The sequence below is a fragment of the Nannospalax galili genome, unplaced genomic scaffold (assembly GCF_000622305.1).
Source record: "Nannospalax galili isolate Female #2095 unplaced genomic scaffold, S.galili_v1.0 scaffold795, whole genome shotgun sequence".
In the NCBI taxonomy this organism is placed as follows: Eukaryota; Metazoa; Chordata; class Mammalia; order Rodentia; family Spalacidae; genus Nannospalax; species Nannospalax galili.
Genome location: NW_008336391.1, coordinates 166,877 through 183,605, shown reverse-complemented (window position 1 = coordinate 183,605; position 16,729 = coordinate 166,877). Strand labels below are relative to the sequence as shown.

At 41.4% G+C, this 16,729-nt stretch overlaps 1 protein-coding gene across 7 annotated transcripts in view; it reads right to left on the bottom strand.

The window, feature by feature from the left end:
• Positions 1-16,729, bottom strand: part of Cep128 (centrosomal protein 128) — a 466,611-nt gene that overhangs the window by 332,390 nt on the left and 117,492 nt on the right. For 5 of the 7 annotated variants that reach the window (XM_029562537.1, XM_029562536.1, XM_029562539.1 and 2 more), the window contains 3 exons: positions 9,773-9,859; positions 7,181-7,255; positions 5,117-5,249 (listed from right to left, as the gene is read on the bottom strand). In XM_029562537.1, the coding sequence (XP_029418397.1) occupies positions 5,117-5,249; positions 7,181-7,255; positions 9,773-9,859 (295 nt within the window). The remainder of the gene's footprint in view (positions 1-5,116; positions 5,250-7,180; positions 7,256-9,772; positions 9,860-16,729) is intronic. The other 2 variants (XM_029562538.1, XM_029562541.1) reach the window with 2 other exon arrangements.

The following is a 16,729-nucleotide window of genomic DNA, read 5'->3' as shown; positions in this document are numbered from 1 at the left end:
TGTCTTAAAGGGTTTATGTGGAGTACAATATTGTATAACTCTATTAACTCAACGTAAACCTAATAATTTACAGCCAGTTTTGAAAGAGAAGCATCTTAGCTCTGGAAATTGTTATTGAATATGTCAATGTTGTTGTAATGAAATGCCTCTTCTAATTATATGGTTATTAAATAAATAATTTAAAAAGAAAACCAGACACACTGATCAATGGAACAGCACCTAGGACCTGGATCAAATTCCACAGTGACCCGGTTTTCAACTAAGGGGCTAAAAGTACATATTGAAGAAAACATAGCATGTTCAACAAATGGTGCTGATCGAACTAGCTAACAACATACAGAATAATGAAACTAGATCCCTATCTCTCACCATGCTTTACAAAACTCAACTCCAAATGGAACGAGGACCTCAACATGAGATTTAAAAGCCTGAATATGATACAGAAAAAAGTAGGAAACACACTGGAATTTATCAGCACAGTAAAAGACTTTCTAAAGAAGACTTCTACAGCACAGGCATTAACTACAACAATTGACTAATGGGACCCCATAAAACTACAAAGCTTCTGAACAGCAAAGGACACACCATTTGAGTGAAGAGGTAACCTACAAAATGAGAAGAAAAAAAAGAAAATCTTTACCAGCTATACCTCTGGCAGAGGGCTAGTCTCTAGAATACACAAAGAACTCAAAAAGCTGAACATTAAAAAAAATTAAAAATTGGGACAAGGAAATAAACAAGAGTTCTCAAAAGGTGAGATACAAATGGCTAAGAAATATTTTTAAATGTTCAGCATCTTTAGTCATCATGGAAATGCAAATTAAAAGTACTTTGAGATTCTATCTTACCCTTCTCAGAATGGTTAATATAAAAGCAAGTAAGTGTTAACTGCATTAAAAATAATTTTTTTCTGTATGAAACTGTGTATTTTAATAATGAAATGGAGATCTTTTTTAAAGGTTAAAACCTCATTCAATTTTATGTCTTATGGGGTTTATACTGAGTACAATATTGTATAACTGTAATAATTCAACTGTAAACCTAAAAATTTATAGCCAATTTTGAAAGAGATGTGTCTTAGCTCTGGAAATTGTTACTGAGTATGTCAATGTTGTTGTAATGAAATGCTTCTTCTAATTATGTGGTTATTAAATAATTTTTTAAAAAAACAAATGACAACAAATGTTGGCAAGTATGTGAGAAAAGGAGAATGCTTCTTCACTGCTGGTGGGAGTGCAAACTGGTACATCCACTATGGAAATCAATGTGGAGATTCCTCAAAAAGGTAGAAATAGATCTACCACATTACCCAGCTAAATCACTCTTGGCCACATACCCAAAGGACTCTATATCCTACTACAGAGATACCTGTTCATCCATGTTCATTGATAAATTGATTCAGTTTCCCAGGAAACTGAAACAACTTCCACGTCAACTGATGAATGGATATGAAAGTATGGACCATTTATACAATGGAATATTATTCAGCTGTTAAGACAAAATTACAAAATTCACAGATAACTGGAGGAAACTCATCCTGAGTGAGGTAACCCAGACCCAGAAATGCAAATGCCACAAGTTCTCTCTCCTAAGTGGATGTTAGTTTTGAATCCTTGGATACGTATGTTTCAATTAGAAAATCCAAAGGTTAGGAAACTAGTAGGAGGTCATGCAGGGGAGGCCTCATAGGCGGGGAGATAAATTGCAGTGATACAAAGGGAGAAAAGGGAATAATGGAGTAGGAAAGATAAAACGGGGTGGGAATGGGAGGGCAGGGCAGAGAAGCAAGTAAGAGGAGGGATAACTAACACTAAAAGCCTCTAGAAAAGTCATATGGAAACCTGCCACTACAGAAGATCTTCTCAAAGTATATGCATACATAATATAAAAAGAGATTAAAAAGGAGCTAACAGGTGTCTGCTCCTACCAGATACCATAGGCTAGCAAGAAAAAGACCAATGCCAGGAATAGGCTCCCTCTTTTGAAACTATTAATCAGTATACCATAGACCCTCAAACAATACTGGCCATTGCCTCTGCTCTTGGTTAACCACCAGAACTTGACAGTAAGACCACATTGTTAATAAGCTGGTAATGACTTAAAGCATCATCTCTGCTGGCTAGCGCTCATAGTGCTAGAAGGTCCTATGCACACTACAAAGAGAATTAATTATCAACCCTGCCCAGCTATGAATCATGCAAGCTACAACAATAAGTGACCTGGAAAGATAGTCCCATTGGTGCAATAGTGGCACGAATGTTATGTAAGTAACCAACCACTTTCTGATGGAATTTAAGGTCTATATCACAAGATGAAGCCCATACCTGACACTGATATCAGGCCTAAGAACTTGTGGCTAGAGAGGTCACAGGCCAAAGGGGAGAACCGACTACTATTAGTCTACTAAACATAGTATTAAACCAATTCCTAAGGATTTATCATTATACCCATAGATTAATTCATCTCTCAACTCTCACCAGAGAAGCTTCCACATGCAGCAGACGGTGATTAACACAGAGATTCACAACTGGAAACATGCACAGAATAAGAGAACACTAAGTGCTTAGTCCTGAATAGGACACACTTGCTTCCCAAGGCTCAGGGATCACTGGTGAAGAGGGGGGAGAAAGACTGCAAGAGGTGTAAGAGGTGGATGACCAAATGGAAAGTGTTTTCCAGAAAACTAGGCAGATACTCATATGTAGTCACAGCAAAGGTGACAGCATGCATAAGACCCACATAAACTCAAGCCAGACAAAGTCCTACTATAGAGGTGAGAAGTAGGTGAGATGCCCCAGCCCTAGCTCAGGAACTCTTGGTAAATAGCAGTTGCTGGGACAGGGAAAGTCAGTTTTCTTTAAGGCTATGATGCTAGGTGGGCTAACCAGGCTCTAGAATATGGATTCAACTAAAGGGCATTTGCAGACACAAAGTATATTTGATAGGCCTGAAAATACGTATACAATATGAGTACATGAAATCAGGCAGAGAGCAGTAAGGGGAGATGCAGATAGGAGAGGGCATCTGAATATGATCAAAATATATTGTATGAAATCCTCAAAATTCAATTAAAAATAATTTTTTTTAAATTACAGTCTCCTCACAAATGAGAGGATTGTCTCATATACTCTTGAGAGAAGTTGCCTTCTCACTCTCTGGAGTATTTTCTCATCTTGTGATGCCACTACTGTGTTTTATGTGGCAAGGACCCTACCACATGCAGCCCCTGCATCTGAACTTCCCAGTCTCCAAATCTCTGAGAAAAAAATTTCTTTAATCACTGAAGTGGAAATAATAGTACCTTTCTCTCTAGAATAGTTGCATGAATAACGGAAACAATGTACAGTGAGCAGCACAATATCTTTCATGTAGTGATAGGGTTTAGTCACGATAATAAGATAATAGTATTAATAGCTAGTGTCTTAGAAGAGACAAGAAGGGGGAAAGATTCATTTTGTGTGTTACTTAGAAAATACTTCACTTCACGGGGCTGGAGAGTTGGCTCAGTAGTTAAGAGCACTGACTGCTCTAGCAGAGGACCAGGGTCCGATTCCTAGCACCCATATGGTAGTTAATAACCATCCTAACTCCAGTTCCAGGGGTTCCAGTATCCTCTTCTGACCTCTGTAGGCACTACATGGCACAGGTGCACTTATACACATATAGGCAATATGCTCACACACATAAAAAATATAGAGATATATAAAGTAAATACGTATAATAAAAAAATTATTGACTTCAGTTAAGACCTTATATATTCAACAAAGTGCAATACCTCTGTACAAATGGAAAAAAGCTTAATCTCTAGACCAATATGGCTAAAAATTTCTGTTCAAAGTCAATGAGGTAAGCTAGAATACTTCCTTCCAAAGCTGACAGCACAAATAAAGTCTCCAAAATATCAAATACTTTTACGTATGTATTTCATGCATCATTCTACAGATATGAGTACATATGAAGACCAGTAATAGCTGTACATGGTGAGCCAATAGCAGCGAAAGCTTTAACAGCTTCTGTGTCATCTCAACAAAAGTATCAAGAACTCCTGCAACTCCATTAAGGAAGAAAGGCAAACGCAAAACTCCAGAAAATAGCAAATTTCTCTTACTCTCAAAGCTACGTAGCATCCTTTTCTTATTCTCTCCTCAACCATCATCTAGAAAGAAAACATTCTAGAAGTAACATCATTAAAACCAGCTCAGTACTGTGTATCATGAAACAGAAACAAGATTTCAACATTCACAGAGGTATGCACAGTACTGTCATGTACTATATGATACTAGAGAACACAAATTAAAAGGCATTGGAAAAACATGTTTTGAAGAGAGGATGGATTCAGTTGTAAATGTGTTGACTGCACATTCTGTGGAATAGCATGTGAGGAGAACCAACAAGCTACTCTATCTGCATAGCTGAGGTGAGGACAGCGAAGGGAAGCAGACCCAGGTGTTATTCTCAACAGGCATAAGCATGAGATTCAATAACTCCTGGGGAGAAATACCAAGTAGGAAAGGCCATTAATAGGATACTAGGTAAAATCAACATTACACATTGAACGTGAACAGAGGGACATGTAAGGCAGAACTCTAGTCCTTCTAAGTCAGGTTCTTCTAGGTCAGGGGCATAAACCTCAGCAGAAGAGCTTTGAGAAGAAAAAGAAAGAAACAGGGACAATTAAGCTCAGCAATGCAGATACCTTTGAATTTTACTGTGAGTACTACTAAACCAGGCAGAGCCCAGATGCCTGTCACCAATCTCCAGGTCAAAAGAAAAAAGACAGGATCTTAATTTTAATTGTTCACATATTAAAAATTATAAATAAAAGTGATAAAACAAAGGCACATTTACAATTGAAGTACAAAGCCCAGTACACAAACATGGGAACGGGAACAGGAAAATGGATAGCCTCCACCACCAGATGCTCTTCATAGTACAAGCCCCTAAAGACAAGCAGGTCTGACAAATCAAACAGAGGAGACATTAAAATCAGATTCTAAATCATGGCCAATGTCTTGGAAAACTTTGTGGGTAATTAAGAAACAGGATAAACTGTGCACTGTGTGAGGAGTGTACCTCTGAGAATGGAAGCCCACACATTCACCAAGCAGAATTATACCTCTTCTAAACCTCCAGTCATCTCCTTGATCATCCTGATGGCTTGACTGCTGCTGGGAAATATAAGGCACTTGATGCTGTAAACCCTTCCGATCACCTTCTGCTTTGGCAAGCTGTGTACGTAGTTCTTCTACCTAAATGCATTTAGTCAAAAGTCAAAATTTTAATCAGCTCACAAAAACAGAAAAAAATGAAATTTACAAATTGTTATAAATGATTTCCCTGGGGGAAAAAATCCACCTCGAATGGGCTGTTGTAACACAAGCGAAAGCCACTTAATCTCCATGCTACCTGAACTCAGTCTTCTGCTCCCTTTGTTTATGCTTCCATTCCTTCCATAAAGAATTTCTTCTCCTTCCCTGTGTCCACAGTGACAAAGAACTTCAACATATTTTGGGTTTTCCTTTGTGTGCTAGGAATTTAACTCAGAACCTTTCTCTGTGAGGCAATTGTTCTACAACTAAACAACAACATAATCTTTGTTTTTTGGTTTTGTTTGTTGCTTGTTTATTTGCTTATTTGTGTGTTTCTGACACCGGCTTTTCTAACATACCCCAGGCTGGCCTCTTGGAGCACTCCTCCAGCCTCAGCCTGATAAATTCTGAGATTACAGGCATGCATCACCACATTTGGCTCAAATACATCTTTAAATCTATTTGACCTCAGGTCATTCCAATATTATGAACCAAAATCACCTCCAATTAAGCACCGTGGGTTTTTGTTTTTTTCTTAATTTTCATCTGTTTTCTTTCATGTGAACATGTTATGCTAGTCGTTAAACTCTAGTGAAGTGGTCATGATTTAGTATATTCTGATGTCAAAATAGAACTCAAGACAAATAATAGGTGACACTGAATAAACTCAAAGCTTTTTTTTAACTTCATATATAGACAGATCTCCCTGTAGCCACAACTGGCCTGGAACTTGCTATATAAACCAGTCTGCACTTAATCTCACAGATCTTCCTGCCTCTGCCTCCTGAGTGCTAGAATTAAAGGCATTTGCCAACATGCCAGACTAAACTACAATCTCTTGAAATCATGACTTGCTTTAATCATCTTCATATTTCACAGGGAAACTAGCAAATTTTCTAGGATGCAACAAATGTATCCACAATAACCATAATCAAGTTAGCAGTGGGAAAAAAGATCCAGATAAATGACAATCTGCCAATACATCCACCAAAAACTGAAATTAAAGATTACAAATCAGAGTTCCAAAAATAAATCAGAATGGAATTAAATAAAAATTTCTAGGAAAGAAATTCCAAATTCTGCCATCATTAATTCCTTATGACCACTGACTGGAGAACGAAGTTAACAAACATTTTTAAAAGCTTTGCAAAACAGGTGCTATGGTGCATTTTCAGCAGCTGCTATGAAGATGCAGAACTGAGCACCTACAATGACAGACACCCTGTCCTAGACAGCATATAGGGGAATTATGACACACACATCTCAAAACAGAAGACGGCACAGGGAGAGAGACAATGAGAAACACATCCATCCTAATCCACTGTATGTAAGACGGTCATTAAAAGTTACTGAACTTTAAATATCAAAGCACCCCACTCCCAATATAGGCTAATGTACTAAAAATGTTATGCCTAAAAATTAAGCCTTATCTTTGGTTAAAAGGAGGCAGGTAGCATCTTGAAAACATGAATAAAGATGTATTCAAAGTGACCTGAACATGAAAGGTCTGTTAAATGCATTTTCTCCCTCCTCCTTTGTTCTCTAGCACCTCCTTGCATAAAAATGAAGCTCCTGGGAAAATTTTATCTAGCACATCCAGTCTTACTTTTACATTGTTACTGCTAAGAGAGGTAAGTAGTAAGTCAAAACAGCAATCAGCAAGACACATTGTCCTAGTGGGAACCCGGGCTGGGGTTTTCTATGAGCTTTTTGTCAATCTTCATATTTTACTTCTGTGCTAATACACATATCGACGGGGGGAAACATTCTAGATCTAGGTTTTTCTTATTTTCCTCTCACAAAGACATTTGAGAGAAAAGGAGACTCACTCCAGACTTAACAACAAATTGCCTGTAGTTGGATGGGCTTACCTGATGCAAAAGTGTTTCTCTGCTGCCCTCAGATTGGTTCAGTAGCCTGCAAGAGAGCTCCAATTCCTGTTCAAGCTCAAGTTTCCACAAAAGATAAGAACACATAAAATGGGAATAAAATAACTGTGCCCTTATGGGCAAAATATGTTCAATGGGTCACAATTTAAGAAACTAACAGAAAAGCTTGTAGGAGATATTAATAGCCTGGCTTTCATTTCGGTGCTAGTGATCTGAATTTGGGTTCTCACGCTTGTTTAGCAAGCACTGTGCTGAGTGACCCATCTCACCAGCCCATAAAACTAAATTTTTATCTACTTACATAATTTTTCTTTAAAATTATGTATCTAAGCCAGGCGTAGTGGTACACGCCTTTAATCCTAGCACTCGGGAGGCAGAGGCAGGCAGATCTCTGTGAGTTCAAGGCCAGCCTGGTCTACATAGTGAGTTCCAGGACAGCTGGGGCTACAGGGAGACCCTGTCTCAAAAACACCAGAAAAAAAAAAAATATGTATCTAGGGGCTGGAGAGATGGGCCCGCGGTTAAGGGCACTGGTTGCTCTAGCAAAGGACCCAGAGCACCCACATGGCATCTAACACCTGTCTATAACTCCAGTTCCAAGGGATCCAATGGCCTCTTCTGACCTCCAAGGGCACTGCATGACACGGGTGCAATACACTCATACACATAAAATAAAAAAATAAAATATTATTTTAAAAACTATGCATCTGAGCACCAACATCTCAGTGTTAGCAGCAAAAACAATGAGTCTTTCTAGAACTCACTGATGAAACAAGGCAACCAGCCAGTGAGCTCTAGGGATCCTGTTGTCTCCACCCCCAGTTCTGGAATTACAGATATGCACCACTGCACTTGGCTTTTATGGGTGGTACTGAAGTCCATCATGATGCAGAGTTAATACGTGCTCTGGAATGTGTTATTGAATATGTTAAAGCTGTAGTGAAATGCTGCTTCTAATCATGTAGTTATTAAAAAAATTTTTTTTGAATGATTAAAAAATAATTCTTCAAATCATAAAAATTTGCTCCTTAATAATTAGCAGATGTGAAAAACATTATCATTGAAATCTACCTGACAACTTTATATCCATGCTCAGATGCCAAGGAGCTCAGAAAGTAACTGACTGTGACTAGTAATAATCAGATATATAGATTAGAAACGCATGTGCAAACTCTTAATGTCAATTGCATTAAAAATGAATTTTTCTGTATAAAACTGTGTATTTTAATGATGAAATAGAGATCTTTTTTAAGGGTTAAAACCTCATTTAATTTTATGTCTTATAGGGTTTATACTGAGTACAATATTGTATAACTGTAATAATTCAACTGTAAACCTAAAAATGTAAAGCCAATTTTGAAAGAGATGCATCCTAGCTCAGAAAATTGTTATTGTATATGTCAATGCTGTTGTAATGAAATGCTTCTTCTAGGTATGTGGTAATTAAATAAACAATTTTAAAAAACTATGCATCTAGCTGGTAAAATAAACATCACATTAAAACAAAGTTTATGTGGTATCACTAAACCCAAACAAAATATTATCTGATTTTTCTCTTGATTCTTATGATGAAAGAAAGAGGGACGAAATCATAAGTCAAAACTGCTCTGAATTCAGGCAAGGTCCCCACTGGTCATAGCCTCGCCTACTATCAATAGTCTCAACTTCCAACAGGACTACATTCTACAGAGAACTATAAGATCACTCCAGAGGCAATAGCAGACAGAAAAATGATGTGAAACTAGCAGCAGCAAATTTGTCTCCATTATTCATTATCTTGGGCTCATCCTTAAAATGTACTCATGTGAAAACTGAAAAGAGTTATGCGGCCTCTGAACTCCCTTATAAATATTTATTATTTTTATTTTATTTTGTATTAATGTATTGCCAGGATGTACATAAGCACACCATGTCATGCAATACCCAAAGAGGTCAGAAGAGGGCGTCATATCCCCTGAAACTGGAGCTACAAGCAATTGCTAGCAGCCAGGTGCTTGGAATCAAACGCAGATCCTCTGCAAGAGCAGCCAGTGCTCTTAACTGCTGAATCGTCTCTCCAGCCCCTGAATTCCCTTCTAGAGCTAAGGCGCTAGGCTCCATGTATTCACAGATGTGAATATACATCAAAGGTCCTTAGCATCTAATGAGAATGGAGGATATCTCCAAAGCTAGGCTGCTAATTACACCTATCTTCTATAAAGAAAATGGATATATACAAAATGTCTAGCAGTAAGTCAAATAGTAAGTCTCTCCCAATCAACCTGCAACAGCCAAGTTCTTTCAATGTTCTCCCATCAAGGAAACACAGCTTAATTCACCTCTCTAAAAGGAGCATGTTACAAGATACCAAGGCAGTAAATGAACCGCATATATGTGTGTGTGTGTGTGTGTGTGTGTGTGTGTGTGTGTGTGTGTGTATGTGTTTCCAAGAGTGAAGGCAGAGCCATAAGCCACTTCATGGCACAAAGGCTCCACTGTGCTCTGGTGAACGACCCCAGGGACACCTCTGAAGCCACTCAACCACCACCACTGACCCTGACCACACTGCACCTGGGACTGCTTTCAAACTCTTACCTGGCTCTTCTGGGTCTCCGTTTGCCGCAGCTTGGTTTTCATTACACTCTCATTCTCTTCCACTTTAGCTTCTTGCTTCTTCAGTGCCTACAATGAAGGAGAAAGAAAACAATGTATCCTCCCAGGATCTGCAAACCTGAAGGCTACCCTAGGATGCATTAGGAAACAGCAGAGAAGACTGCTTTGAGTTACACAAAACTTGCAAACAAATTACAACCTATAAATTCACAGAAGCCCTAATACCTCTTCACAGAGGATCAAGGACAAACAACTTCCTGATTTTCCTAATCATTTTTCCCTTAGTTTCATTTTTCTCCATCTTTGGAAATCTTACAACACATTCAGAGAGCATAAGTTAACCAACACTTGTCTTGTAAACAAAGATTATTGCAAATGAAAATAACAGTATTGGTAGGCAGACATGGTCAAGCCTCTAATCCCAGCACTTGGGAGGCAGAGGCAGGTGGATCTCTGTGTAATCCAGGCCAACTGGGTCTACATAGAGTTTTCCAGGCCAGCTGGGGCTACAGGGAAACCTTGTCTCAAAAAGACAAAAATAATAACAACAACAATAATAATAGTTTTTTCATAGTTATATGACCTCAATTGTGTAGACATAACACCAAACACCAGCTCACTAGTTTTTCAAACACTAAAATCACACGCCCACAGCAGAAAAACAAGCGTCCTGCATGTCCATTATGCAGAGGACACTTAGGCACAAAGCATGCTGGGCTATCCAAACTGTACTACTACAGTGGCCCTGCTTTAATAAAGAGGAGAAAAACAGACTTAAATTTTTTTCTCAACACCTAATCACAGAAAAAAATGCTCCTTTGTGCTTGTTTCTATGCTAAAAAGAAAATTAAACTGTAGGAGAAAGGGCTTATACTTAAAGCAGACTTTCCTAATATCCAAAGGCATTCTATTCATATAAAGAAAAATGTTGACTATTTGAGTTCTTATATTTAGTATGGTATACACCAGACACATACAACTTGAAGCAATCCGAGCTGTTAAAGTCTTTTCCAACAACATTAACAGAAAAACCAGGTTAGGAAAATAATAAAATTTGCTAACGATCTTCTTGGATGTGATATACTATCACAGTTTACTTCATTACCTTACATATTCAAATGGCTCCTGAATCTACTTCCTGTGTGCCAGGCACCATGCTGGGAGCTACTAATAAATAAATGTATGAAACAGTCATGGTTCCCACCCAAGAGATGAGCTCCTTTAGCCACCGCACCTCCGCTCACTGAGCTAAACAGCAGAGATGCATTGTCGAAACAGGGAGCAAACGGAAATGAATACAATAATGAACACGTTTCCAGCGTTCAATATATCTAGGCAATTGTCTCACCACATTTACTGACTATATTAGACATAATATAGTCTAATATTAATTAATTAATATTAATATTCATGATAATCCTTTGCGTTATCAAGCCCATTTTATCAAAGAGAATATTGGGGCATTGGGAACTGAATAAACCACCCGAGGTCACTGTACTTGTTAGTGACACACAATGTGAGATATGAGATTCAGCCAGCCTGCCCTTTAAGGACTGAACAACATTGCCTCTCCGTCTTCCTCTCCCTGACATAACACCCATCTAACAGGGTTGAGGGGAAAACTACCTAGCTTGATACTTGTGAAGCAAATAGGTTAATAGTTGGCACATAATATGCAGTAAAAGTCAACAATTAATCACTAGTAAGTTACTGAGAGTGATGAAGTATTAAAATCATAATGCCTTTCGGGAAGATATCAAATAATTTTAATATTTGGTATTTGTTCCTTATTGTTGGGCAAACCTAATTTGCAATAATATTTCATTCTGAAAACATAATGTATTCAATTTTGGTTGTTGGGGTGTGTTTACAAATTTTGCCTAAACAAAATCTAGAAATTTGAAAGTTCTACTAGCATCCTTATCCTTTCTATGACTGCTCCATCTCTTCCAAAATATGTGTGTGTGTGTGTGTGTGTGTGTGTGTGTGTGTGTGTGTAAATGACAGAGAGACAGAAAGACAAACGCAAAGAGAGGCAGAGCAGAGACAGAAAAATGTGAAGAAAAAGTGATAGAAAGAAGTTGTCACTGCACCTTGATCCCCTGCACTGGAACCACCTACGTTTACCTGCTCCAGGGCTGACAGCTACTCTGCATAAGTAGTTACACCCTCCCCACAAGGTCTTCATCCCCACCTTGGGCCTAGGTCCCCTCCTGCTAGTCTTAACTGAAACCCCACTACTGAGCCTTGATCAAGCCCTGCATCCAGACCAGGTACGTTCTCCTGCTCCTGGACTCACATCTACTCTGCTCAGCTAATCAGACCCTCCTCATACTGTCTGTACCCCAACCTTTGGCCTAGGCCCCCTCCTAATCATCCAGCCTGTGACCTCCTGACTAGCCTGCCAGAAACCCAGCCAATGGATCCCCCATAGTCCAGAACTGGGCGTAGGCCCCTTCGCCCTGCTGGAGAGCTCTTGACTAGTCAAAGCTTTGAATAATTCTGTCCTGCCAATAAAAATCAAAAGTGAAAACCGTGAAGTATGGACCAACTAACAAGTCATACACTATCATAAAACAACCAAGCTACATCAACAATATAAACAAAACTAAACTTCAGTTCAACAAAGGCAGGCTAGAACTTCATACCAGACACACAACCAACAAAAGAAATTCAGATGGCCAGACCACAACACAAAAACACACATAATATATATATAAAAAAAAAGATAATATGCCCCAACAAAACCCACCAGTCCTTGAGAAGTGTTCTACAGTGAGAACTATCCAGAGGCACCCAGGATTCAGATTTTAAAAGAACAATCATAAACATGATCAAAGAATTCAACAACTTTAAGAACACACAACACAAAGAACTCAAAGGGATCATAATAAACTCCTGAGTTAAGCTCAAGAAAATACAAACACACAAACGACAAAGACAATTCAGGGCGTGAAAAGAGAATTCTCAAAAGAGAAAGAAATATTGAAGAAAACTCGAGCCAAAATGAAAATGGAATTGAAAAATTCAATACATCAATTTGAAACAAGAAGAGAAAAAGCCTCACAAGCAGAAATAATGAAAAGGAAAACAGACTATCAAGACTAGATAATAAAGTTGAAGGACTAGATAGGTCTGTAAGGGAAAAATACAGAGGAAATCAAAGATTGAAGAGAGAGAATTTAATAGTACTTAAGTTTAATTACTTCATTGCTTATAACTTCCTGGGTAAGAGCCACTCAACTCTGGTACAAGGCGAGACTGAGACATAAGGGCGCCCAGAGACAGATAATGGGATGTGGGCTGCCGCCCTAGGGCATGACCCGTGATAAGTAGGCATGTGAGAGATAACAGAAAGCAGTCAGAAATGCTTGTGTAAATAAGAGATTACAGAAATCAGGAAACTGACACGTACCACCCAGAGGGTGACACACATAAATTAGCTTAAATCTATAGGTTAGGTATTTTAAAGCTATTGGCTGTGTGAAAATGTGCGGGCTCTGGTACAACGGCTGTGAAAATCCTATATAAACTTTGCCTGAAGTTGCTTCAGGGTCGATTGCTCTAACCAGGCCTGCGTGTCTTGGGAGGACGGTCGACCCCAGCTAGCTGGCTTAATAAAGACTTTGCTTGAATTACATCTCCGTGCTCGTACATATGGTTTTCCTGGGAAGCCACGGAGTCTCGGACCCTAACATTTGGGGGCTCGTCCCGAGATTTGGGGGGGGGCTTCTGGGGGAACAAAGGACGAATGGAGGCAGAGTCTCTTTGTCTGGATGGGGCAGTGTAATTCGGGGGTCGCTCCCTCGTGTCTGTATAAATCCAGTATAAAGCGAGAGTCGCCACCTTGTGTCTGGTCTAGGGTTAGTGATCCCGAGCAAGGAAGTCTGGGTTGGAAGTCCCGGCCCCCAGGTTAGCGACCCTGGGTGAAGTTCAGGTAGCCAACCCTGGCCCTAGGGTCCGAGTGACTCAGCCTTAGGAAGGCAAGCCCGATCGGCGGAGACCTAGCGCCCAAGGTAGAGGAGGTTGAGCTCACCACCCTACAGCAGTCCATGTGGACGCTTTTTGGGAGAATTACCAGAAGTATCGAGGATCCCGAAGGTGAAAGTGAAAGTGAAAGTGAAAGTGGTGAGTGTGGTGCACACCAGAGTGAAAGAAGGACAGGTCCGAGCGAGTACGATCAGATGTGGTGTGTGTGCTTAGTGTCGTTGTTAAAATTGTTATGTTATGTTGTGGTTTGTATTTATATTTCTTTCTGAGCTCTCTAGTTTAAGGCTCTCCTATCCTCCTTTCTGCCACTGAAACTCCCCGCGGGCACGGGTCGGGCAGTTAAGAGCCATTAGGGCGCCCGCCACTGAAAGACTCCCATGACAGGATAAGGGGGTCACAGCCACGAACCCCAGATAAATTCATGTCCCCCGCGGAAGAAAAAACTGTGCAACGACAGGCACCCATTCACAAGCACACACGCTGGTCATCTTATTTGGAGTGGCGCCTTTACTCTTTACCTTCTGCCTTCTTCCTTCCTTACGATCCCCATTATGGGCCAGACTCAGGCTACTCCTAAAGGTTTAATTTTTTCTCATTTCATAGAAGTAAAGAAACGGGTTGAATATGGGCCTTAGTATCAGACACCCTCTGCTCTGCCGGATGGCCCTCTTTTGGAGTAGGCTGGCCAGCCCAGGGGTCTCTTTCCTTGGACCTTATCAGTAAGGTCAAGGCTGTTATCACCAGGCAGGATCCCGAGGGCCACCCTGACCAATTTCCCTATATCCTTGTCTGGGAAAATCTGGCTGAGAATCCTCCGTCCTGGCTGAGTCCCTTTTTGGTGGGGAAACCGCACACTGACCCACCAAAGACTTCAGTCCTGGTCACCCGGGAAGGCTTAAAGCTCTCCTGTCACAAGGGTAGAATTCCTAGTGCACTGCCAGTCCTCCCTGATAGTTCCTGCCTCTACCCTCCTTGCCTGCCGAGCAACCACCCCCATATGTGGCTGAGAGGAGGATGAGGCTGTGGAGCCTCACAGGGACCAGGCAGCTGCCCCTTCCCCAGACTCCTCAACAGGGGAGGGCAGGCAACTGGGAGGGATAGGAAGGATGCAATTAAGGGCCTCGAGGGACCAGGGAACGAGACGGAGAAGCTCCATCTTCCACTTCAGAAGAAGCAGTGCCTATTTTACCGGTACAAGCGAACGGAGAGAGCGGCCCAGATGGAGTTCAACAATATCAGTATTGGCCCTTTTCCTCCAGTGATCTCTATAATTGGAGGACTCAGAACCCTCCCTTTTCGGAGGACCCTAAGTGTCTTATAGGTTTGGTAGAGTCCATTATGTTCACCCATTGTCCCACGTGGGACGATTGCCAGCAGTTGCTCCGCACCCTCTTCACAATGGAAGAGCGAGAGCACATCCTCAATGAGGCCAGGAAGAATGTCCTCGGAGAAAATGGAAGGCCCACCACTCTCCAGCCCACCATAGACGAGGCGTTCCCACTTACACGCCCGAATTGGGATTTTGGGACTACAGAAGGTAGGGAGCGTCTCCAGGTCTACTGCCAGACTCTAATGATCAGTCTCCAGGCAGCCGCCAGATGGCCCACTAACCTGGCTAAGGTAAAAACTATTGTTCAGGGGGAAACTGAAAGCCCAGCCGCGTATCTAGAGAGGCTGTTTGATGCTTACAGGCAGCACACCCCTATAAACCCAGAGGCAGAGGAACATAGATCAGCTGTGGTCCTCTCATTTATCAATCAGGCAGCCCCCGACATCAGGAAGAAACTCCATAAACGGGACGATCTGGGAGAAATCTCTATCAGGGAAATGTTGCAGCAAGCAGAGAAGGTCTTCAATGCTAGGGAAACTCTGGAAGACAGGGAGGAGAGGCTAAGGAAGGAAGAATGGGAGATGCAGGACAAATATAGGAAAGAAGACAGAGAATTTCAAAGAAAGGAGAACAAGAAGCAAAGGGAGGAGATGGCCAGAATATTTCTGGCCGGAGTGAAAGGGAGCCCCGAACCACTTCAGAGAGCAGGACCCTGCCCATCCAAGCTGGAGGAGATGGCCAGGATATTCTTGGCTGGGGTGAAAGAGAATCCTGAGTCACCCCGAAGGTCGGAACCCACCAACCTCAATTAGGACGAGATCAATGCGCCCTGTGCAAAGGATACGGACATTAGAAGAAAGAATGTCCACTGAAAAGAAAACAAGAAAGAGGAAGAAACCCTGTTAAGACCCTGCACCTAGGAGAGGAAAATTGACGGGGATGGGACTCGGCACCCCTCCCCAAGTTTTGGGTAACTCTGTATGTGGAGGGGACTCCCATTGAGTTCATGGTGGATACTTGGGCACAATATCAGTTCTCAACCGAGCTCACGGCCCCCTGAACCCAGGACGCACAAGCATAGTCCAGGGAGCAACAGGGTCCAAGACATGTGCCTGGACCACCAGCAGAAAAGTGTACCTGGGGAGACATCAGGTTTCTCACTCCTTCCTAGTCGTGCCCGAGAGCCCCACACCATTACTGGGTAGAGACCTACTCACCAAGGTTGGGGCACATATTCATTTTGAACCTGAGGGGATAAAGATCATGGACTCAGAAGGGCTGCTTCTGCAGCTGGTACATGTGCTGTCTTTATCCCTGGCCAATGAACACCACCTGAGGGGGCCAGGGAGAAATGGACTCTTGGTTGCAGAGGTTCCCTTCCACGTGGGCCGAGACCGGGGGAATTGGCCTCGCCAAACACCTGCCCCCGGTTATTGTTCAACTCAAAGCCACGGCCCTACCCATCCGGGTTCGGCAATATCCAATGCCAGAAGAGGCTAGGAAAGGGATAGCACCTCATATCCACAGACTAATAGAGGCAGGAATCCTTAAAACTTGCCGATCAGCATGGAATACGCCCCTGCTTCCAGTAAAAAAGCCTGGCAGTGGAGATTACCGGC